Source organism: Corythoichthys intestinalis, chromosome 8 (genome assembly GCF_030265065.1).
Source record: "Corythoichthys intestinalis isolate RoL2023-P3 chromosome 8, ASM3026506v1, whole genome shotgun sequence".
Lineage (NCBI taxonomy): Eukaryota > Metazoa > Chordata > Actinopteri > Syngnathiformes > Syngnathidae > Corythoichthys > Corythoichthys intestinalis.
Window position 1 is genome coordinate 43,771,074 of NC_080402.1, and position 23,603 is coordinate 43,794,676.

Here is a 23,603-nt window from a genome sequence, read left to right on the forward strand (position 1 = left end):
ACATTATTAACATTCTGTTAAAGCGATCCATGGATAGAAAGACTTGTAGTTCTTAAAAGATAAATGTTAATACAAGTTATAGAAATTTTATATTAAAACCCCTCTTCATGTTTTCGTTTTAATAAGATTTTTACAAATTTCAATCAAAAAATAAACTAGTAGCCCGCCATTGTTGATGTCAATAATTACTTTCACAATGCTCATGGGTGCTGAAGCCTATAAAATCAGTCGCACCCAAGCGCCAGCAGAGGGCGGCAAAACTCCATAAAACACAATTAACATGTGGGCATTTCACTGAACTGTCATTTAAATCCCTCTGAGCGGGGCATGTGCGTTAATTGCGTCAAATATTTTAACGCGATTAATGTAAAAAATTAATTACCGCCTGTTAACACGATAATTTTGACAGCCCTATTTATAATATATATAATAATAATTATATATATTTAATATAATTATAGTGCATATATATATATAAAAATAAAAAATATATATCGTCGTCTTGCCCACCCGGGCGGTATGGTCTCTCCTTTCAAGCTCGGGTCCTCTACCAGAGGCCTGGGAGCTTGAGGGTCCTGCGCAGGATCTTAGCTGTCCCTAGGATTGCGCTCTTCTGAATGGAGACGTCGGACGTTCCTGGTATCTGTTGGAGCCATGCACCCAGCTTGGGGGTTACTGCCCCTAGTGTCCCGATCACTACTGGCACTAGTTGTGTCAACAATAATCGATGCGGCGATGCATCCCAATGCGGGGCATGGACGATTCGATTCGATTCGATGCGGGCAACAAGCCGAATCGATTCAGTGCATTTTAAAATATATAAGTACGTTCAAAAATCTTCCCTGCGCAATTCCAGTGATGCAACGGATTTGGTTTCCCCATTTGTATTATTATTCTCATGTTTCATTTTTTACACACCGCATAACTCTGGTCAAGTTTCCCACCAACCTCGTAGAAGCCAAAATGTCTCCAGATGTCTGCTTTCAATGTCTTAGGTGCATCAATAATCTTTCTCGCTCCCTCTTTCTCCACTTCAGCCATTGTTATGTCCTATCTCTTAGAGGTTAGATCTTGTGCCCGAACCCACACGGGTCGGGTCGGGCCCAAAATGTTAAGCATTCAAGTTCGGGTCGGGTCGGGCCACCGCACCGGACTAATAAATTATACCAAAAAAAAAAAAGGGATAAAACCGAGAGCAGGCTCTCTGTATTGTGCATTTGCTTGTGCACGCACATGAACGCAGTGGCGTCGCCCACTTTTTCTTCTTCTCCTCCACTGTGGCGCTTGCGATTCGTTACAAAAGACACTTTTATTTATGCACACAAAGGCAACACAAATGTGATCCTTTTGAATCTTCTCCTCTGTGTGTCTGCAAAATCGCATGTTTTTTTTTTTTTTTTTAATATTAAACTTTCCCAGCGTTATTTCGTTGTGTAAATGCTTTTATAATGATCATAAAAATACGTAGACTATTTAAACATTAAGAAAACTTGCGGGTTTTTTTTCTGCCAACTGAGAATTCGTAAGAAAGACACTTTTTTATGTACACAAAGGCAACACAGATGTGATCCTTTTGAATCTTCTCCTCTGTGTGTCTGCAAAATTGCATGTTTTTTTTTTTTATATCAAACTTTCGAATATAATACTAATACTAATAATACTACTAATAATACTATCGAGTCATGACCCTCTGAATCGAATCGAATCGAATCGTGGCCCTCCGAATCATAATCGAATCGAATCGAATCGTGTGGGCAGTGCCGATGCACACCTCTAACTGGCACCACTCTTGCCTTCACTCCCCACGTTCTCCAACTCTTCCTTCAACCCTTGATATTTCTCCAGCTTTTCATGTTCTTTTTTCCGATTGTTGCTATCGCTCGGGATTGCTACATCTATCACAACTGCTGTCTTCTGATGTTTATCCACCACCACTATGTCAGGCTGGTTAGCCATCACCAGTTTGTCTGTCTGGATCTGGAAGTCCCACAGCATCTTGGCTCAGTTGTTCTCGACCACCTTCGGAGGTCTCACCCACCTTGACTCTGGGGTCTCCAGTCCGTAGTCGGCACAGATGTTCCTGTACACTATGCCTGCTACCTGGTTATGCCGTTCCATGTATGCCTTGCCTGCTAGAATCTTACACCCTGCTGTGATGTGCTGGCCTGTCTCAGGGGCCTCTTTGCATAGCCTGCACCTGCACCGACAAATTGAGGAGGTAGCTGACATGGGAAAATATATATATTAAGGTTGTAACGGTACATGTATTGGGATTGAACCGTTTCGGTACTTGGTGCTCGGTTTGGAACGGAGGCGTACCAAATGAGTTTCTGACGTAATGTAACCTTTTCGAGGCTGTGAGTCGATCGGGTTACAGTTTCTTTGTGTAGATTATATTTACTCTGTCTTCTCTACTATAATGAGGACCAACACGGTAGGACAGTAAGAAACGTCAACGGCGCGACAACGTGGCCGCTGCGAGAACGCAGTGAAACGCGGCCGTTAAAGTCAATCAGCCAATGCATACTAGTCGCAGTGCGACCGCATGTTAGACGCGTCCCAGAAGCGGGTCAACGCGATGCACGCGAAAAGAACGGCAGAGTTTATTATTTGACGTGAGACACGGCCCTCCTGCGTCAATACTACTAGCGAGCAGACCGGGAAGACCGGAAGTCACTCATGTAAAACTACGGTGGATCCAGTCGATTTTCAAACTAATATGCAATCGTAACCCACTTTTTGAGTCCATCAGATCTCTTGAGTGGTAGATCGGGGAACAGTTGACTTGTCTTTGTTGATTTACAGTTGTCTTCTCTGCTATAATAATAACCAACACGGCCCCGTGTTCAATACAAAACCCTCCTACCACAACAAAACAAGTACGAACTAATAGTCACATAGGAACTAGTTATAAAACATAAAATATACAATATAAATGAATACTACATCACATTTGTAAAATACAAACACATAATAAAATAAATAATAGCCCATTTAAATAAGAGAAATTGAAATTAGATAAAACAAATGTAATTAAATAATAATAATAATAACACTAATCCTGCTTACACAATTAAATTTATTATTTCTGTGTGGCGCTTTAACTTGAGAAAATCCAACCAATAAAGCTTTTGAAAACCGTTCATAAGAAAAAAAAAATCATTGAGGCATTTCATTTGTAAAGTACATGTTCAAATATTTGTCATTGGGATTGCTTTTCTCTTTAGCACAGGACTTTTTTCTTCTTTCAGAAAGAAAGAAAGCTGACCAATACGCAGGGTCTGAAAGGCAAATTGTTGTTAGATTATTATCTTTAAATACCCGCTACTTTTTGAGCAGAATTCTAGCTTTGTATAGGCTACTGTTCCTAATGTTGAAAGCACAAAAGTGTGTAATAAACAACTAGCACATTTATATTTTGCATTTTATTTTCTTACTGTACCGAAAATGAACCGAACCGTGACCTCAAAACCGAGGTATGTACTGAACCGAGATGTTTGTGTACCGTTATGCTTTCTGGGGAAAGCGTGTCCTATATGTATTTCTTTTCAATGCTAAATCTGAATAATTACATTGAATAATCACACTTTTTTTGTTCTTTAATTGGGGGGGGGGGGGGGCGCTACTTTTTCACTTATCGCGGCGGATTCTGGTCCCCATTAAACAAAACCCATTAAAGAAAAAAAAAAAACTGTCAATGGGCCAGCTCTTACTTTGAAGGGATGTCCTTAGCTACCTGGTTGCTAGTTCCGATTAGCAAAACTACGGTTTATTATTGATGTTGACACTGGAGTTAGTCATTTATGGCTCAAAGGTAAAATGACTTGTTTTCATCAACGATCAATAGGTTAGTCTTCATACGTCGCGCTGTCTACAGTTTTTTTTCCCTTTTCTTGCAAACAGTTTTTTATGATTAATTACAGGGGGCGTTAGCATGCACACAGAACAAAACAAAGGTGGAACGCAATATGTGTACCCCAATTGTTTTTTTGTTTTTGTTTTTTATTGGTTGTGTGGGAATTGTTCATCAAGTTCTTTATGTATGAAATTCACCTTATCTTCTGGTAAAAGGTTACTTGCAAGCTGGGGTGGTGGAAAGTGGAGTGTCATGTTTCCTTTTGAAATGCAACATAATCTTGTTTTAAACATTTCATTTCTGCAAATTATTTTTCAGTTTCGCAATCCTTGTTGTCAGACTATTGATATTTAACACCGGATACGTTGAATAGACTACTTCAAAGTACGCATTTTCCCCGGCTTCTTAAAATACACATGTATATAAAAATGCAGACAACATGAATATTATGACAACGATTTTTTTTTAAACGGACTCTCTCACACAATTCCTGGCAGGGACCTATGATTAAAAGAACGTCAACACATCGGGTCCACATAATGATCCAAGCCGCTGGTTTCTGAGGTAAGACACAGGATTTCAGTAAAAAATATACTAACTTATGACAAATGTGATTACGTAAAGCAGAAACACACCAAACATCTGTCAGAATCTTTTAGGAATATGAAAGTATTGTATTTCAATTTGTGCATAATTTGTCTGCATGGTCATCTAGCGGCTGCCGCACTGAATATGAATCCAAAATGGAGAGGTCTAGAGCTACATACTGTACATGCTCTTTCTCAAACCTTTCTTAGCATTTAAAAATGTGAATAATATTGTAAATATTTGCTCTGCTAAACATCACATTAAATTGAGGAGGAGGGGGAATGAGAAAAAAATAATCTGATGAGACTAAAGAAGATAAAAAAAAGTGTCTCTTTAACTTTCGTTTATATCCCTTTACTTTCAAAAAAACGCGGCCAAAAGAAAATTCTTTTATCGTCTGATGTTTTCAGGTAGCTGTTAATATAGGCCGATAAAAGTATTTTAAAATGATAATGGATCATATCAACATTGACTTTACATCATCGGTTTTGGGCCAATCTGCATGTTGCCTTCAAAGTGAATGTAGTGGCCTTGTGCCTTTGTACAATGGCTGGTCACAGCTCAGCACAGCAGTTATGCTTATTGACTGTTAGATGTCTTCAAATCTTGGGAATAACATATTGAAAATACATTGTCTGGACTACTGGTGCAATATAGGCACTTTTTCCATAACATTAGTTAAAGTTGTTTTTATTTTTCACAGAATGTTTATTGGGAAAACCTTAAAGTTGTTACATTTACCATTACTAAAGCATCCAGTGGGGCTTCACAATACATTTTAGTGCTGCAACGATTAATCGATTAAATCGAGTATTCGATTAGAAAAATATATTCGAATTAAATGTTGTTGCTTCGAGTATTCATTTAATTAAAGTGGCGTTGTGGATACACTGCAATCTGGTCTGCCTCATTTCACAAGGCTGAATCCAACTACTCCCTGTTAAGACCAATGTAAGCTCAGTCTTTGTATGGGCTAATGCTTTATAATGCATTCGTAATTTAGTTTATAGGTATATTTAGCCATTTTTTGGTGAGAATATGAGTCTGAACCATTTGTTAAGAGCATTGTGGAAAAAAAAAACGTTAGCACTTTATAGCATTTAAGCTAGCGGACTTTTGCTATGTAAGTTAGCCAATTGTTCTTTAGTTGTACATAGATCCTCATTTATTTATTTATTTTATACCGTTTGAGGCTCAGCCCAGATATTCTAATTTTTCATGTTCCTTATCATATTACTCGATTATTCGAACTTATTAGTTCATCGATTAATCGACTACTAAAATAATCAATAGCTGCAGCTCTAATACAATTAGACATAATATGTGAAATCCACGACCGCATATATCCGTATCGGATTTTTGGAGTTAGACAATGGTAAATGGTAAATGGACTGTACTTATATAGCGCATATTGGGATATCGGTTTAAAAGCAATTATCGTACAGCTCTAACTTGAACCCTTTAGAATTTCTGACATATCTGCACAAATTATTCCCAAAATGTATCTTGATCCTTATGTAAAATACAAGAATAAACAGTTTGCCTATGCTAATACAAAAAAAAAAACTTCTAAAATATTATATATGTGTTTGTATTTTTATTGATTATAACGTATACCTTAACAGAACTAGGAGGAAAAAGTTCAATTTACTAACTAGTTCCTTTGACAGTATTAACCTCAACCAAACGATTCCTGCAGTCGCAGATCAGATGTGCACAATGAGCAGGATTATTTTTAGACCATTCCTCTTTATAAAATTGTTGCAGTTCAGCAAGATTCCGGGGATTTCACAGCCAGATGAGGAAGGGATCTCCCTTTCAGTTTGACCCCTGCAATGGATGCCGAGCGGGCAACTTTTATCGCATAGTATGGCTGTCCTGTGTTAGTTGGAATAGCTGAGAGTTTGCTTAATTCCAGTGTGGTGTAGGTACTGTGCAAGACTTTAATCATTGGGGTACATAATAAAAGCAAACATAGAGACAATTATGCAATTTTTGTTGAGAATACCTGTTCCCTTAAATCTGTCGTTCAAAAGCTTGCAATAGCATCAGTCTTTGGCTAATCGTTGGCTTAATTGCAATCATCATTCCTCTGCTTCACTTGACAGTTGTTCCTCTGCCTACTACGAGAAGAGAGGTACTATATGATTTCCTGAGTTCCGGCCGAGTCAAAGTTTCTAGAGTTATGGCAACCACGAAAGAGATGGATCTGCAACGTTCTCCAGCCCGAATATCAGGAGGATCGCCTCCCAACACATCTCGTTCAGCCTGTAGTCGACAGGAGGGAAGCGCTTTATCTTCCAAAGAGTACCGAATGACAACAAAGCCGCTATGGGCACCTCTTGAAACAGATGCACCAGTCACACTAGGTAGGGATTTCTCCTTAGTTAACAAATAATAATTTCAAAGATATTTGTGAGCGTGTAGTTGCTCAAAGCCTGTTATTCGGATTCTCACAACAGATTATATAAATTTAGTCAAATTCGAAATGCAAATCGCCTCAAGAGACAAAAAATCTGTGTGTAAGCAATTGGCTAAATTCAATAAATATGTCCACTGTCCGTCCAAATGATACATTACTAAATTCTTTCCCTCCATTTTGTAGCTTCAAATATCAACGACGAAGAGATTCATGCTTGCCAGCTTTGTAGCCGATGGTACGAGACACGTCAAGGTCTATCCAGTCACGCACGCTTCCATCTGCAGGAGATGGGAATCCCCGACACCGACATCAAGGGAAGCCCCATCGAATTTCTTTATCAGCTCATGCAGGAAGAGGACCTCAAATCCGCCAGCAAGAAGCATCGGGAGCCGAATTCTCCAAACAGTCTAATTGGGGCTTCTGCTAAACGTCCATCAGAGTTGTCATCTCCACCCAAGTCTCTTCCCTGTAAGCGACCAAAGCCCCTTGAGGAGTTCACTTGTATTCTTTGCGGGGAGATATGTAAAAATCGAAGAGGCCTGGCTAGTCACTCACGCTCTCATTTGCGGCAAATTGGGGTTCTTGACCTGCTGGGGAAACATGAGTCTGCTATTGATACTGTCCAGGATTTAGTAAGCAGCGGGGTGTTAGAAAGTGCACCCAATCCCAAAAAGAACAGCACCACCAACTCCTTATCCACACCTTCACCAGCACCAACTTCTCCTCTAGCCTCCCCACCTGTGTCTCCCGTCAAGGGGCAATCCGGGCCCTCTTTTCCCTCTACTTTCCCAAGCCTGGAGAAGTCTCCTCAGAACCCAGTGAATCGTGCACCAAAGGCTAAAAAAGGCTTTCGTCTGGCAGTGGACCCCCTCCTCAGAAAGCCCAAGCCTGAAACTTTGGAGGTTGATATGTCTCTAGGAAATGGAGGAGGCAGCAGCAGCAGTACACCTCCACAGAACCTATCTCCTCCTGTGACTCCTTCCAAGGATGTCGCTGCAGGTATGCAGTTGTTTTCCCTTTTTGTCACCTCGCATTTAGGCCTGTTACAATAATTACTCTCAACTTATCGTCCGATTGTACAAGCTACCGTTGGTCAATGTATATAACGATTTATCATCCCTGACGCTGTATAAAATAGCCAAATATCATCTTTTTCAGGATGTGATCAGTTTATGACCTTCAACTAGTTTTGTGATGGTTACTTTATATCAGTGCTTTATACTTCCCCTAGGAAGAAGTAAATGTTTCGTTTCCCCCCAACTTTTTGCCGTCACTGTAAATAGTATGATTTGTCTGTGAAAATTATTATAAGCACACCCCTGCATAACATAGTTTCCTTGTTAACATTAGTGCTGCAACGATTAATCGATTAACTCGAGTATTCGATTAGAAAAAAATATTCAAATTAAATTTTGTTGCTTCGAGTATTCGTTTAATTAAAGTGGCGTTGTAATGGTTTATTTTGAAAGTGTTTGCATTTAGTTATATTGATTAGGGCGGATACACTGCCTGGTCTGCCTCTTTTCACATAGCTGAATCCAACTGCTCCCTGTTAAGACCAACGTAAGCTAGGTTTTTGTTTGAGCTAATGTTTTTTAATGCATTCATAATTTAGTTTATAGGTATATGTAGCAGTTTTTGTGGGAATATGTGTCAACCATTTGTTAAGAGCATTGTAAAAAAAACTTTAGCATTTTATAGCATTTAAGCTAGCTGACTTTTTCTATTAAAGTTGGCCAATTGTTCTTTTGTTGTACACAGATCCTCATTAAAAAAAAAAAAAAAAAAAATACCATTTGAGGCCCAGCTCAGGTATTTTAATTTTTCATGTTCCTTATCCGATTACTCGATTATTCGAACTAACTAGTCCATCGATTAATCGACTGCTAAAATATTCGATAGCTGCAGCCCTAGTTAACATTAAAGAAAAAAAGTAATATAGATCAACTGACAATAAAGTGTCACTTTATTAACATTGTTTTTGTTTGCAACAGAAAAGACTTATAGCGCATCAATTTGCATGAATAAAATAACATGCACTCAAAAATAAAATTTAATAAAATCAATAAATGATAATAAGTTCAAATTGATTAGCAACATTAAATCAAAGCACAATATGCCACACAAAAATTAATAACACATAAATAGGTGTTTTTGAACAGAGGGACAGTTTTTATTTTTGCAGCACTTGTATCATCCAGCATGACCGAGACCATGTCTAATGCTGCAGGCAGTATCATCTCTTTTACTATGGTATGTTTTTTATTTTTTTATTTTTTATTTTATTTTTTATTTTTTTTTGCAATGAGCAACTTGGTGTGCAACCTTGTATGTTGCTTACAGTTAGGGGTGTGACAAAATATCGAAATGGTGATATATCGTGATACTTTGTATCCCAAAAGGTTATCGATATGCTCCTGCAAAGAATCGAAAAAAAAGGGAACCAACAAGTTGCTGCCAAAATCTTCCACCATAATAGTGTCTCAGTTAACTCTAAGGCTGCCATTGACGGTGCTCGACGCCCAATCCATTTAGACTGGGAACTTTTGTTTATTCAAAACCAAAGCATTTACAGTTATTCGGTCTGATTTTCGGGGCATTTACAGGTCACTTGCTGTTCACTTTAGGGCATTTACAGGTCTTTTCATTTGGGTGATTCCCAGGTCACTTCCTGTTCTGTAATCAAAATAAACAGGAAGTGACCCATAAAATACCCCAAAATCAACGGGAAGTAACTGAAAATCAACAGGAAAATTATCTTAAATGGCCCAAAATTACCTCATTGGCTGCCACTGGCGGCCATCGACATTTAATCGGTTTGAAGTGGGAGGGATCCAGTTCAAAATGGATTGGACGTTTACTAGTGATAAACTCATTCCAATTCACAGCAGAAGCTTGTTTTTCTGTTTATTAGTTGTTTGTAGAATATCCTAGAATGATTTTCTGACCAATGTATCAATAATCGTTGTATCGCCATATCGTCAGATCATCGTTATCGTGAGCTTTGTATCGCAAATCGTATCGTATCGTGAGGTACCAAGGGGTTCCCACTCCTACTAACAGTGCTCGATACTTTACTGATGTAGTACTCATAAAGCGGGATGACTGTTGGCAATATTCGGCCCGTTTTCGCTGAAAAAAATTCAAGTGGCTTATCAATATGATTGGGGTCTCATGTCTTTAAGTGACATCCCCCTTGATTTTGCTTTTGTGCTGTCCGCTACCAACATTTTTGAACACACTAAACAACTCGGTCTTTCCTCGTCTCCCACTGTATTAAAAGTGAAGCCAAACGCTACATACACTTTGTCATATTTCCTCATTTTAGCTTTTGGGAGACGTCATATATCCTGCTCTTTGTTGTGTGCTCTTGTTTAAAGGGAACCATGGATAAAAAGACTTGTAGTTCTTAAAGATAAACGTTATTATGAGTTAAAATGATTTTATATTAAAACCCCTCTTGTCGTTTTCTTTTTTATACAATTTGTAAAATTACTCTAACTGGTAGGTCGCCATTGTTGTTGACGCCACTGGGTGGTGACGTTACCGGGTTATGCTGCCGCCTGCCGAGCTTCCAGAGTATAACTCTAGTGACATAAACATGTCATCTGTTCAACCCTTTCGATTTGAACCCGAGAGGAACATTAATGAGCATGACAACATTGTCGATATTTCACAAAACGAGCAGCAAAAGCAAACTGAACAGAAAAGACGGGATGAGACGAGATGGGAGTAGACAAAACTGGTGTTCTGCCAAAATGTGCTACACTGGCGAAACATCTACAAGAGTACTACCGTGCGCTTTCAGCTTGTTTTGTTTAGATACATACAGACAGAACATACTAAAGATGCCTTAAGAAAATACTTGAACATAGTAATATCAAATAAGGGTGGTTTAAATACGCTACGTGACTAATGTGGTCAACAGATCAACAATCTGCTTTAAAGTTACGACAAGAAAAAACAACTCTTAAAAGTATGAGAGGGAAATGCATGCAAAAAGTATTTTGAAGTAATGAAAACTGGTAAATAAAGACTCAACAAAAATGTACAATGAAGGGAAAAACATAGGTCACACGTAAGCATTTTAAAGGTCACACGTAAGCATTTTAAAGCATTCTTAGAGGCAATTTGAGTTTGTTAGAGACAATGAACAGATATTATACATTATATTAATAACAATAAAAAGCAGAACAGGCTAAATAGGTATCTGTTACGGTAACATATTAAGTTATTCAGATATCTACTGTCTTAACAGCAGAACAGTTTGTTTACCAAACTTTTGATCTTGCTCTCAATTATTACCAAATCTTTTAAAGACTAAATCTCCAATATCACTTCTGAACATCTCCACCTGTCAGTGTGGAAAAAAAAAACATTTAAGATGCACCTAATTATATGTCGCTGCGACTTATTGTCTGGAAAATATGGTAATCTCTTTTTTTCGATTGCTCATACAGATGAAGTATCGCCACCGACAGTACTTTGTGACTACTGCGGTCAGCTTTTCGAGACTCGCAAAGCCCTCTCTTGCCATGCCCGTGCCCATCTTCGCCAGCTTGGCCTCAGCTGGTCCATTAGGACATCGCCGATTGATATCCTCAAGGAAGTTATGATACACGGTGAAGACAAATTCTTGTCTGGCGAGGTACCATCAACGGTGAAAACCCCATGGAGTCCTCAAGGTTCTAAACGGACGTCGGAGAGCCAACAGACAATCTCCAACCATTGCTCCTCACCTGTGGATTACTCCATGAAAGACAAATCTCCATCTAGCAAGAGTGGAGCTGTTACCTGGGGTAAGAAATCAGTTCCAGCTTGTAGTGGATGGAACCATAACGAAAGATACCTAGGCTAAATGACCTTTGTGTAAAAGGCCGAATTTCAAAATGGTCCATATGCATGTGTGATCATCATTGGAAAGCTTAAAATCTCTATTTTCTGGGGAGAGAAAAATTTTGAACAGGAGGGCATTTGAAAAAAAGCATGAGAGAGCATAATTAAAGACACCATGATTTAACAAGATATTATCGCGTACTTACCTTTTTCAATTTTTCTTTGTTGGGATCGCTTATTTAAAATATCGGGGACAATGTGAGTAACAAAAAAAAAAATACAATCAAGCAGTAATTATGAGGTAGATATCCGTGACCTATTTACAGGAACTATTTTTTTCATTGTGACGTAATTTGTTTAAAAGTTTAAAGTATGCGAGTGGATCATCAAATAAGTTTTTTAAACAGCAAAACCCTATCTGAAGGTGATAGCACGCGTGAGCAGAATTACAGACGCCATGACTTTAACGAGATATTATCGCGTACTAACCATGTTTCGATCCAAAAACTCTGTGTAGCATGTCTCACTGAGTGTCAAGACACAGCTATGAATGGCCACAGCCAGACTTTTTGGGGATTTTACGGGTGAAACTCGGTAATATAGCAAGGGTCGCAATGCAGAAATCGCAGACATCAAGGAGTGGTCAAGATTTTCTTTTTCTAATATTTACAATAATAAACTTTTTGTTTTTTCAATTTTTTTTTGTTTGGATCACTTATTTAAAATATCGGGGACAATGTGAGTAACAAAAAAAAATACAATGAAGCAGTAATTACGAGGTAGATATCCGTGACCTATTTACAGAAACTATTTTTTTTACTGTGACGTAATTTATCTAAAAGTTTAAAATATGCGAGTGGATAATTTTATATAGTGTTGGTTTTTTTTTTATGGCTGGGTTGAAACAAAAGCGGCTGTGCGGTATATGTAAACAGGGGTTTTCAGTATAAACGGACAAATTAAAAATAGTTTGGGGGCTTAGTGCGCCATGAAACTGCTATGGCCGCATATAGACATATTGTTCTATCAAACACAAACACACAGTGGGGTGCAAGAGCAGAAAGTGCTTTTTTAGCCTTGTCTGTGTTTTCCGCCATATGCATGGCGAAAAATACTTAGGTGATTTGAAGTTTCGCTCTGAGACCCCCAATTTGACCAAATTTCAAAATTGTCCTATTTGCAGGTGTGATATATCATTGGAAAGCTTAAGATCTCTATTTTGTCTCTATTTTTTTAAACAGAAAAACCCTATCTGAAGGGGAGCGCACGCGTGAGCAGAATTACAGATGCCATGACTTGAACGAGATATTAACGCGTACTTACCTTGTTTCGATCCAAAAACTCCATGTAGCATGTATCTCCGAGTGTCAAGACACAGCTGTGAATGCCCACAGCTGGATTTTGGGGGGATTTTATAGGCGAAACATGGTAATATAACAAGGGTCGCAATACAGAAATCGCAGACATCAAGGAGTGGTCGAGATTTTTTTTTTTTTTTTCATATATTTACCCTTTTAAACTTTTTTTTTTTCAATTTTTCTTTGTTTGGTTCGATTATTTATCATCTAACATATTGGAGAAAATGTGACAATAACAAAAAAACTACAATTAAGCGACAATTGGGGTGGCGTGGCTCAGTGGTAGAGTAGTTGTCCCCCAAACCAGAGGTTGTGGATTCGATTCTCCGCCCTGATAAACTCGTCTAAGTGTCCTTGAGCAAGATACTGAACCCCACGTTGCTCCTGGTGCTGCGTCACCAGTAGGTAGATGGCGAGATTGTGTAAAGCGCTTTGAGCGCCTTGAAAGGTGGAAAAGCGCTATATAAGTATAACACCATTTACCATTTACCAATTATGAGGTACATATAGACACTATTTTTCTCATTGTGACGTAATTATATATTATATTGTATTATAAATAATTTTCTAAAGTCGTTTTTTTTTTTTAACAGAATATTAGATATCAATTAATGATTCTATGCTAAAAATGATAGACATTTTGAATAATATAATATAATCAATTACCTTGGTTTTATGGCTGGGTTGAAACAAACGCAGTCACATGACGTCTTCTGTAAACAGGGGTTTTCAGGGTAAAACGGACATATTAAAAATAGTATGGGGGCTTAATGTGGCATGAAACTGCTATGGCAGCATATAGACACATTGTTCTATCAAACACAACAGTTGTTTTGGCTTAAAATACAGCAGTTTGTTTTAAAGAGGAGTGCAAGAGCAGAAACAGCTTTTTCAGTCTTATCTGTAGTTTCCGCCATATATTATAAACACAAAAAATGGCACCGAGTGCAGCCATTTTGTAACGTTAGCAATATCCACGCACATACACACTGATAGACTCCAGTACAATTGCATGTCAATACTAATGTAAGAATATGTATGTGTATGACTAATGTGTGAGTATTAATGATATCACAAAAGAAAGGCGGGAAATCAGGGATATTCGTATTTGATTGGCTAAAATAGTACCAGTATTGATAAAATGTCTGCCCCGATGTTGGGCGGTCACTTTCTGGAATTACTGGCTTTTGTTCAAATTTTTCTGTAGTATTGCACATCAGAAAAACTATTAGTTTTTCAAATTATTAAACTAGATTTTTTCTGCTTGAATACACAAAATAATGTGATGATAGTGATTTTTTAGAATTCTTTACACAAATGGTAAAAACAAGTCAACCTCAAATGTAAAACAATAGAACAGTATGTTTGAGATAAGCTAAAACAGGCTTGCAGGTCACATGACTCCATTCAGTCTTTTTTTTTTTTTTTTCATTTAAAAGTTGTCACCGCTGCATTACAGCTGAGCTCATTTTGTTTGCATCTGTTGTTTTGTAGGCATATCCTGTGAGCTTTGTGGCTTTAACTTTGAAAACCGCAAAGCTCTAGCCAGTCACGCACGGGCCCACCTTCGACAACTTGGCGTACTGGAATGGAAAGCAGAAGGGGCAAATTCGCCCATTGAACTCCTAAAGGAGCTGATTCAAAAGGACCCAGTGAAGGTGGCTGCTGTCACTCGTCGCTACCGTGAGGGAGACCTGTACATCAAGAAAGTGTGTTTTTCAGTTCTGATTCTGTCTCAAAATTGACTATGAAGACTAATATATTGGGAAACGTGTTAGAAGTTACCGTGAAAAGTTTTTGCAATTTTGCTACACAGATTTTCTCCCCAACCACAGAGGTCGGAAACCTATGTCTCACGAGTCATATCTTTTGATGAGTGTATCTGGCTCTCCGCCAACCCGTTATTTTAAATGGGGAACCGGCCGTCTCGTTTGAAATGGAATGAGCTGTGATGAGTTGATGGTCCATTAACACATTTTTCTTGGACCTTCAAACATAGGTTGCAATAATAAGCTTCAAATCAGTCTCAATTGGTGGTCCTCCCGTCGCAGATTGCACGAAGATGGGCATTAGTATAGAGCTCCTCTTGCGCCCTAAATCTCCACTCAGCAAGCAGCATGGCTGGCCCCGCCCAAGTCACTGCCGAGCGATCTGGAGTATATAAAAATGCGTAGTGGAAAATTAAATCACGAAAGTGTACTGCAGGGGTGGCCAACCCTGGTCCTCGAGAGCCGCAATCCAGCTTGTTTTCCATGTCTCCCTCCTTTAACACACCTGAATCAAATTATCAGGATTGTTATCAGGCAACTGCAGAGCCTGCTGCTGAGCTGATCATTTGAGGAGGGAGACATGGAAAACAAGCTGGATTGCGGCTCTCGAGGACCAGGGTTGGCCACCGCTGGTGTACTGTGTGGTACCTCAAATCATAGAGGTGCGCATTCAGTATGCAGTGCCACACCATGATTCTATTTGTTATTTTCCAAGTGGTGAGTGCGCAGCGATCGTAACATACCTAGTAACGATGTCAGGCTTTCGTTGTTTTCTTTTAAGATTTATTTCAATCACAACTCGCGACTGCTTGTAAAAGCCGAGCGTGCCCTCACTGTTGCTCCCGCATGATGCGTTCGGATGCGCTCACGAAAAGAAAAACGGTGCTCACAAAGCCGACTTGGACACGCTGGCAACAGAGTATGTACAGTAAATATATATAAAGGTTTATTTTAAAATATTTTGGCTTTTGGCTCTCTCGGTCAAAAAGGTTCCCGACCCCTCCTTTAGGAAATAGTTGAACCCAACCCTTGATAATGTTTGACTTTGAACCTTTTTGTATTAATGTGAATTCAATCTTTACCTACATTTTCTTTTCATCCTAGAAAAACGTTTCGCAATCCAATCTGTCAGAGCCTGAATCGTCACCTGGTGGCAACCCGAAGTTTTCAGGCCATAAATTGGGCAAGCACGAGCAGAATGAGGCTGCTGTTATTTTCAAAAAACCACAAAGCTTCACAGACTCTGTGGCAGACAATGGAAGTGCTGATGTGCGCTCTCCAAAAGGTGAGCAATGAAAACACAGAACGATACAGTATATTGACTTACTTTGTCACACCACTTCTGTGTTTCCCAGCACTCGTGCTTCCAAAACAACTTCCACTGGCAGGAGAAGAAAATCAAGACACCAACTCCCAGCAACTATCACGGTCTGGGAGCATTCCAGCTCTCCTGCCCAAACCTCCATTAACTCCTTTGGTCAAACTGGTCGGAAAGGTTTACTCTCTCAAGTGCAGGTCAGTGAGTTGGATCAGGAGAACAAATTTCTGCTGTGACATGCAAGTCAGTCCAGAATTGCAGAACGTTTGAGCCAGGAGTGGGAACCTCTTGGTACCATATGATACGATACGATACGATTTGCGATACAAAACTCACTATACGGTGATACAACAATTGTACCGTAATTGTCCAGTAAGGGTCTAATGGTACATGTAATAGTATTGAACCGTTTCGGTACGTGGTATTCGGCTTGGAACGGACGCGTACCGAACGAGTTTTTGACGTAATATAACCCTTACTTTTCGAGGCTGCAAGTTGATCGGGTTACAGTTTCTTTGTGTAGATTATATTTACTCCGTCTTCTCTACTATAATGAGGACCAACACGGTAGGACAGTCCAGAAAGGTCAACGGCACGACAACGTGGCCACTGCGAGAACGCAGTGAAACGCGGCGTTAGAGTCAATCAGCCAATGCACACCAGTCGCAGTGCGGCTGCGTGTTCGATGCGTCTCAGAAGCGGCTCAACGCGGCGCACGCGAAAAGAACTGCAGAGTTTATTATTTGACGCGAGACGCTGCCCTCCTGCGTCAGTAATACTGGCTAGGATCGGGCCGGAAGTCACTCGTGTAATAATACGGTGGATCCGGTCGATTTTCAAACTAATATGCAATCGTAACCTACTTTTTGAGTCCATCAGATCTCTTGAGTGGTAGATCGGGGCACAGTTGACTTGTCTTTGTTGATTTACTGCTGTCTTCTCTGCTATAATAATAACCAACACGGCCCCATGTTCAATGCAAAACACTCCTACCACAACAAAACAAGTAGGAACTAATGTTCACATAGGAACTAAAGTTATACAACATAAAATATACAATATAAATGAATACTACATCACATTTGTAAAATATAAACACATAACAAAATAAATAATAGCCCATTTATATAAAATAAATTGAAATGAGCTAAAACACCCGTAATTAAATAATAATACACAGATCCTGCTTACACAATTAAATTGATTAATTTCTGTGTGGCGCTTTAACTTGAGAAAATCCACCAATAAAGCTTTTGAAAACCGTACATAAGAAAAAGATTCATTGAGGCATTTCATTTGTAAAATACATGTTAAAATCTTTGTCATTGGGATTGCTTTTCTCTTTAGCACAGGACTTCTTTTTTCTTCTTTCTTTCAGAAAGAAAGCTGACCAATACGCAGGGTCTGAAAGGCAAATTGTTGTTGGATTATCTTTAAATACCTGCTACTTTTTGAGCAGAATTCTAGATTTGTATAGGCTAATTTTCCCACAAAAGTGTGTAATAAACAACTAGCACATTTATATTTTGGATTTTGTTTTCTTACTGTACCTAAAATGAATTGAACCTTGACCTCAAAACCGAGGTACGTACCGAACCGAGATTTTTGTGTACTGTTACACCCCTGTTGTCCAGTGATACATTGGTCTGGAAATCATTCTAGGATATTCTACAAAACAACTAATAAACAGAAAAACAAGCTATTTTCATCCTTCTGCTGGTAATTGAAATGAGTTTATATCAAGTAGACGTCCACTCCATTCGTTCATTGGCTGCCATCCCTCCCACTTCAAATGGATTGGATGTCTGTGGTGGTCAATGGCAGCCAATGAGTTTAATTTGGGTGCATTGGCTTTTTGCTGTTGATTTTTCGTCACTTTCTGTTGATTTTGCGGCATTTATGGGTGAATTCCGGTGTTGTGCTGAAAAATGTCCCCCCCCCCCACCCCCCGCGTGAAATGTCCCCCCTGACGGTAGCGCTTATTTATGAGGCTTTATTGAGGTGAAAACGTCAAATGTTTTCATTGGACGCATTACAATAATAGATTTACGACTGTAAAATCAGTTTCAAATAAATACATTACAAAAAATACTAGTAATGTATTTTGGTAACAAATCGTGGACTGGGCAACATAACCATCTTTGAACAGAAATGTATTAGTCTACAGGTTTTCACGACCATATCCCGATGACAATCACACAGGTATGACATTTATTAGTTCAAGCAGGGCAAAATAATACATAGTCACTGTACAAGATTCATTAGTTCAAGCAGAGTAAAATAATACATATTCACAATACAATATTTATTAGTTCAAGCAGAGTAAAACAATACATATTCACGGTAAAAGAAAGTCGTTTCCATGTCGATCGATAGGTAAGAAAAAGCTGTTTGTACGAGTGACGTGTGGGCGCTTCCATCAGGGGGGACATTTCACGCAGGGCGGCTATTTTTCGGCACAACACCGGTTTATGTTGAGTTACAGAACAGAAAGTGACCCAAGAATCTCCCCAAATGATTAGGCAGTGACTCAAACTCCACAGAAAGTGACCTGTAAATGCCCTAAAATGAGCAAAAATTGACCTGTAATTGACCCAATGATATATCGATTCTTGGCAGGAGCATATTGATAACCTGGGATACAAAGTATCACGATATATCACCATTTCGATATTTTTTTGCACCCTTAGTTTGAGCTGCACTGGACTAAAATCAGGGGGGGAAAGGGGCAGATTGTAGTCCGAAAATAACCGTAGGCCTTCACTTTTGAGATTTTTCTGATACATCTTCATCAGCAATGGGTAATAAACCAATGGCGTAGGTTTGCATAGGGACAGTAGGGATAAAACACTATCAACTTTTCAGGATGCTCAAATAGTCCCCACAAACTTTTAAGCAACCTTATTTGTGTTGCATAACGACTTCAGTTATATAGGTTATTTAGATTGTCTTCCCATATGATTTAATTGTTTTAATTGACCCCACCATTATCAAGTGAATCATTTTCATTACTTTCAGACTTAGATGTACATCTTTTCACTTGCCAAATGTGCCTGTCCATTTTTTCCCCTCCTAAATGCACATTTGATTGGCTGATGACTTACCCCCCCCCACACACACACACACACACACACACACATACATGAGATATTAGGGATATTAGAAGTTTTTCTTCCAGCCAGCAGCAGCCACTGTAAGAAATGTAAAAAAAAAAAAAAAAACGGCAGTGTTATGGAAGTGGGGAACACACCACTAATTTTGCTGCTGAAAATCTGACCTGAATCAGAGTTAGAATAATATTAAATTGTGTGAACTTGCTAACCTGCAAAACTTGAGTAGGTAGCCGCTTAGAAGTTCTCTCCTTTATGTGGTTTCTACAGTTAACATTAATTAAACTGTGAGAAATGAAGTGAACCAAGTTTTACCCCCTTCCCCCTAAATTTACTTTTTATTTTATTTATGTGGTCTTAAAGCAGCCCACAGGAGCTTTTCTTTTTTGTTGAGTTTGGCTGTGCTTTTTGACAAAAGCAGTAGTGTTTTACCTGAAGGACGGCCCCATTTTTATTTTTATTTCTTTGTTTTTCCCTGACAAAGAAGTTTTTCAGTCATATTTAATTTCTTTATTTAGACAATGTTGAATGGTGTTTTGACAAATGTTTTTTTTTATGCATTCCTTGATCGTTAAGAGATGATTAACAAGCTTGTATTTATTGTGTATGTTAATGTGATTTATGTTCAAATTAGTGCTGCAACAATTAATCGATTAACTCGAGTATTCGATTAGAAAAAAAAAGATTCGAATTAAATTTTGCTGCTTCGAGTATTCGTTTAATTATTGTGGCGTTGTCAAGGTTTATTTTTAAAGTGTTTGCAATCAGTTTTATTGATTTGAGTGGATACACTGCCTTCTAGTCTGCCTCATTTCACATGGCTGAATCCAGCTGCTCCATGTTAAGACCAACCTAAGCTAAGTTTTTGTTTGCGCAATTAAAAAAAATTTTTTTTTAATGTATTCGTAATGTAGTTTATGGGTATATTTGGCTGTTTTTTGTTGGAATATGTGTCTGAACCATTTGTTAAGAGCATTGTAAAAAAAAAAAAAAAAAAAAGTTCACGTTTTATAGCATTTAAGCTAGTGGACTTTTGCTATTTAAGTTAGCCAATTGTTCTTTTGTTGTACATAGATCCTTATTTAAATTTTTTATACCGTTTGAGGCTCAGCTCAGGTATTTTAATTTTTCATGTTACTTATCCGATTACTCGATTATTCGACAAACTAGTTCATCGATTAATCGACTACTCAAATAATCGCTAGCTGCAGCCCTAGTTCAAATAGTGCAATTTAAATTTGTTCATAAAATCTGGATATTTTTCCTGGGAGTTTTCAAAATGTTTCTTTAGTAATTTTTGAAAACAAAGGTTTGAATTGAACAGTGTAGGGTGAACCAATACACTTTTATGTCAATAATACAGATTTATTTTGCATTGATCATTAGGAATGTCCCGTACCCAGCAAAAACTGTACATGCAGGTTTTGCCATATCGTCCCTACCAATGAGACCAAACCTACGCCCTTGTAATAAACTATTAAAGGCATGCTCTTAGCTCACCTTACACATCACTAGTACAATTTTTACAACATGATTTGGTGTACAATCACAGTAACTGGGTTGCAAATCTGCAATAATGTTAGCTTTTTCTCAAGAGTTGTCAAATTAAGTGAGTTAGCCTTATAGTCCTAAAATTATAGTAAATAATAAGGATGTGACATATTTTGGCATGTGACTCCGAGTCACCTGATTTTAAGGATATTCCGAATGTCGATACTGAGTCCCCTATCTGGCAACGTAAAAATAAACTTGACTAATTTTGTTCTGCTGCCTCTAGATGGCGACACACTCACTTTTCTTGGTAGAAGCCCCAAAGTAACAGCTAACCTTCCTCATTTTTTGGCTGTTTCACAGGTTTTGTGAAAAAGTGTTTCATGGACCTCTGTCTGTTCAAGAGCAGTGGATCACGCACCTGCAAAAACACATCCTGTCGTTGGGCTACAAAGGTCAAGCGTCTCCCCCCGCCGCGCCAGCATCTCCTCCAAGCCTCATCCAGCCTGTGGCTGTGTAGTTTTAACAACTCTAACTTTGAAAATATGCATGTATGGACAAATTGTTGCTGTCTTAATTTGAACCTTAGACCACTATCACTCTGTATCAAATTGCTTTCTAAAAAGTCTTTGCAGCTTGAATATTATCAACTTTATATGGGACCAAACAACATTTTAGCGTTCACATGTCTTTGTGCTGCACCTTTGAATGTACTTTTGTTTTTTTATACCAATTTCACTGTGATAACATTTTTGATTATTTCACCTAAAAATGGCAGGACATCAACAAATGAATTATCACTGATGCTTTTCTAGTCTCTTGAAAACCTGATTGTCTGCAGGTATATGTATTTTGGACCCATCCTCTTTACTTCTTTTTACTTAAATTAAAATGTGGTATTATGTACCTTGTGTGATTTTATGATTATATTGTTCAATGCTTATAGTTTGAATGTGCACATTAAAAATAAAAGTAATTTCAAAGAAGACTTTACATGCATTTTCATTCAAGTTGCAGTGCACAGGTACATAACTAGCTCAATAGTTAAATGTGCCTGCCTCAAAGGTACATCCGCTGTTGGGATTTTTTTTTTTTTTTTTTTTAGGAGTTTGGGCTTATTTCTTTCTGATAAAAGTTTAACTGCACCGGCAATTAACAAAATTGAAAATGTGTCTTTACAGCGCACATTTTGATTATAGACTTTTGGCTCCAAGATAGCAAATAGTGTTATCTCAGAATAACCATTTCTTTGTTTTATGATTTTTATCATAGCAATTTACAGTGTGTATAAATTATTTATTTTTCCCTTTCTGTCCTGATGCCTCTGCACAAACCACTAAAACCTCACAACCTTATTATGTTGCATACACATCACATAGCTTACCACTTAAGAGAAAGATTCCCTTGATCTTTTCTTTCCAACTTTACATTGTTATCTTGGACCTCGTGCTTTGATTGTTCAGCTGCTGGCCTCCACGTGGCTTCTGGCGCACAAAACTAATCTTTCAATCCTCGATTGCCTCCTATAACACAAATCTGAAATGCAGGGAATTGTTTAAACTGACAATCACAGGACTAACCAAGAAGAAGCTGCCCTTTACCTACAAAGACAGGTGCACTGGAAGTTAAAGCCTTCAATATTGTTGCTTGATTTTGCCTGCAGGCTTCATGTTTATGAATAACACGTTCCCAGTGATGCATAGAGAATATGCATTTAATTGATTGTAAATGAAGCTATACTTTTAATGGTTAATGAATTGGTTTGAAAGTGCAGCTCAGGTTCTTTCAATAAAACACAGCATTAACTTTGGACTGTTTTTTGACAAGCTTCAGGAGACAGCTGTCAAAAATTTGCATACATTGCTTGTGAAATTATGCACTAAATGTTAACAACCTCACAAGCATCAATCGTAGTTGTAAAAGTGAGGTTTTGGCATTCTGAAGAAGATATCTATATGTACACCATTATTGTTAGGCAACGAATATTATGCAGAATTATGCAAAGAAATGAAAAAGATATTATCAACTTCTCAAGAAATAAATTGTTTAAAAGGGAAACTACCACTGAATTCCCACTCTTTTATGCATAAGATGAGTAAAAATGTGTTTTATAACCTGAAGTTCGTCATCTACGTGATCTGTGATTTGATTGCATTTGCTTTTACAAGTCAAATCCTATGCAAAAAAAGATTTCAGAAATTGATGACTGTTTATGTAAGTACTGCATGTGCCCACTTTGTGCTTCCTGTATGCCCACTTGGCAATGGCCATGCAATTTCTTAATATAGGGTGGAAAACACAGACAAGGCTGAAAAAGCAATTTCTGCTCTTGCACCCCTCTTTAAAATAAACTGCTGTATTTTAAGCCAAAAGAACTGTTATGTTTGATTGAACAATATGTCTATATACTGCGATAGCAGATTCATGGCACATTAAGCCCCCAAACTATTTTTTATTTTTGTCCGTTTTACCCTGGAAAACCCCCGTTTACAGACGTCGCACAACTGCTTTTGTTTCAACCCAGCCATAAAAAGATAAGTAATTATTATTTTTTAATTCAAAATGTCTGTCATTTTTAGCTTAGAATCATTATAAGATGTCTAATATATCATTAAAAAAAAAAAAAAAACGACTTAAAAATATTATTCACTCAGATATTTTAAACTTTTAAACAAATTACGTCACAATGAAAAAAAAAATGGTGTCTGTAAATAAGTCACACCTTATAACTATCGCTTAATTGTATTTTTTTTTTTTTGTTACTCTTCATTTTCCTCGATATGTTAGATGATAAATAATCGATCCAAACAAAGAAAATTTGAGAAAAAAAAAACGTTTAAAAGGGTAAATATATG

At 38.0% G+C, this 23,603-nt stretch overlaps 1 protein-coding gene across 4 annotated transcripts; it reads left to right on the forward strand.

Annotated features, from left to right (window-relative positions):
* Positions 1-3,727: 3,727 nt before the first annotated feature.
* Positions 3,728-21,734, forward strand: LOC130919921 (protein Wiz-like). Of its 4 annotated transcripts, none has more exons than XM_057842573.1 (10): positions 3,744-3,814; positions 4,175-4,240; positions 4,354-4,420; positions 6,553-6,813; positions 7,050-7,865; positions 11,327-11,665; positions 14,555-14,769; positions 15,934-16,114; positions 16,185-16,344; positions 21,112-21,734. In XM_057842573.1, exons 4-10 carry the CDS (start codon positions 6,630-6,632, stop codon positions 21,266-21,268), a joined length of 2,052 nt encoding a protein of 683 aa, XP_057698556.1. In that variant the 5' UTR covers positions 3,744-3,814; positions 4,175-4,240; positions 4,354-4,420; positions 6,553-6,629; the 3' UTR covers positions 21,269-21,734. The 4 variants fall into 4 exon arrangements, with proteins under 4 accessions (XP_057698554.1, XP_057698556.1, XP_057698555.1 ...); XM_057842574.1 differs by having other exon boundaries at positions 3,789-3,847; XM_057842571.1 differs by lacking the exon at positions 4,175-4,240 and having other exon boundaries at positions 3,728-3,814.
* The last annotated feature ends 1,869 nt before the right edge of the window (positions 21,735-23,603 follow it).

Coding starts and splice junctions, on each gene's coding strand:
- LOC130919921 (XM_057842571.1), top strand. CDS start 6,630: ATGGCAACCACGAAAGAGATGGATCTGCAACGTTCTCCAGCCCGAATA. Junction 6,814..7,049: donor AGATGCACCAGTCACACTAG/GTAGGGATTTCT, acceptor TCCATTTTGTAG/CTTCAAATATCAACGACGAA. Junction 16,115..16,184: donor TGATGTGCGCTCTCCAAAAG/GTGAGCAATGAA, acceptor TGTGTTTCCCAG/CACTCGTGCTTCCAAAACAA.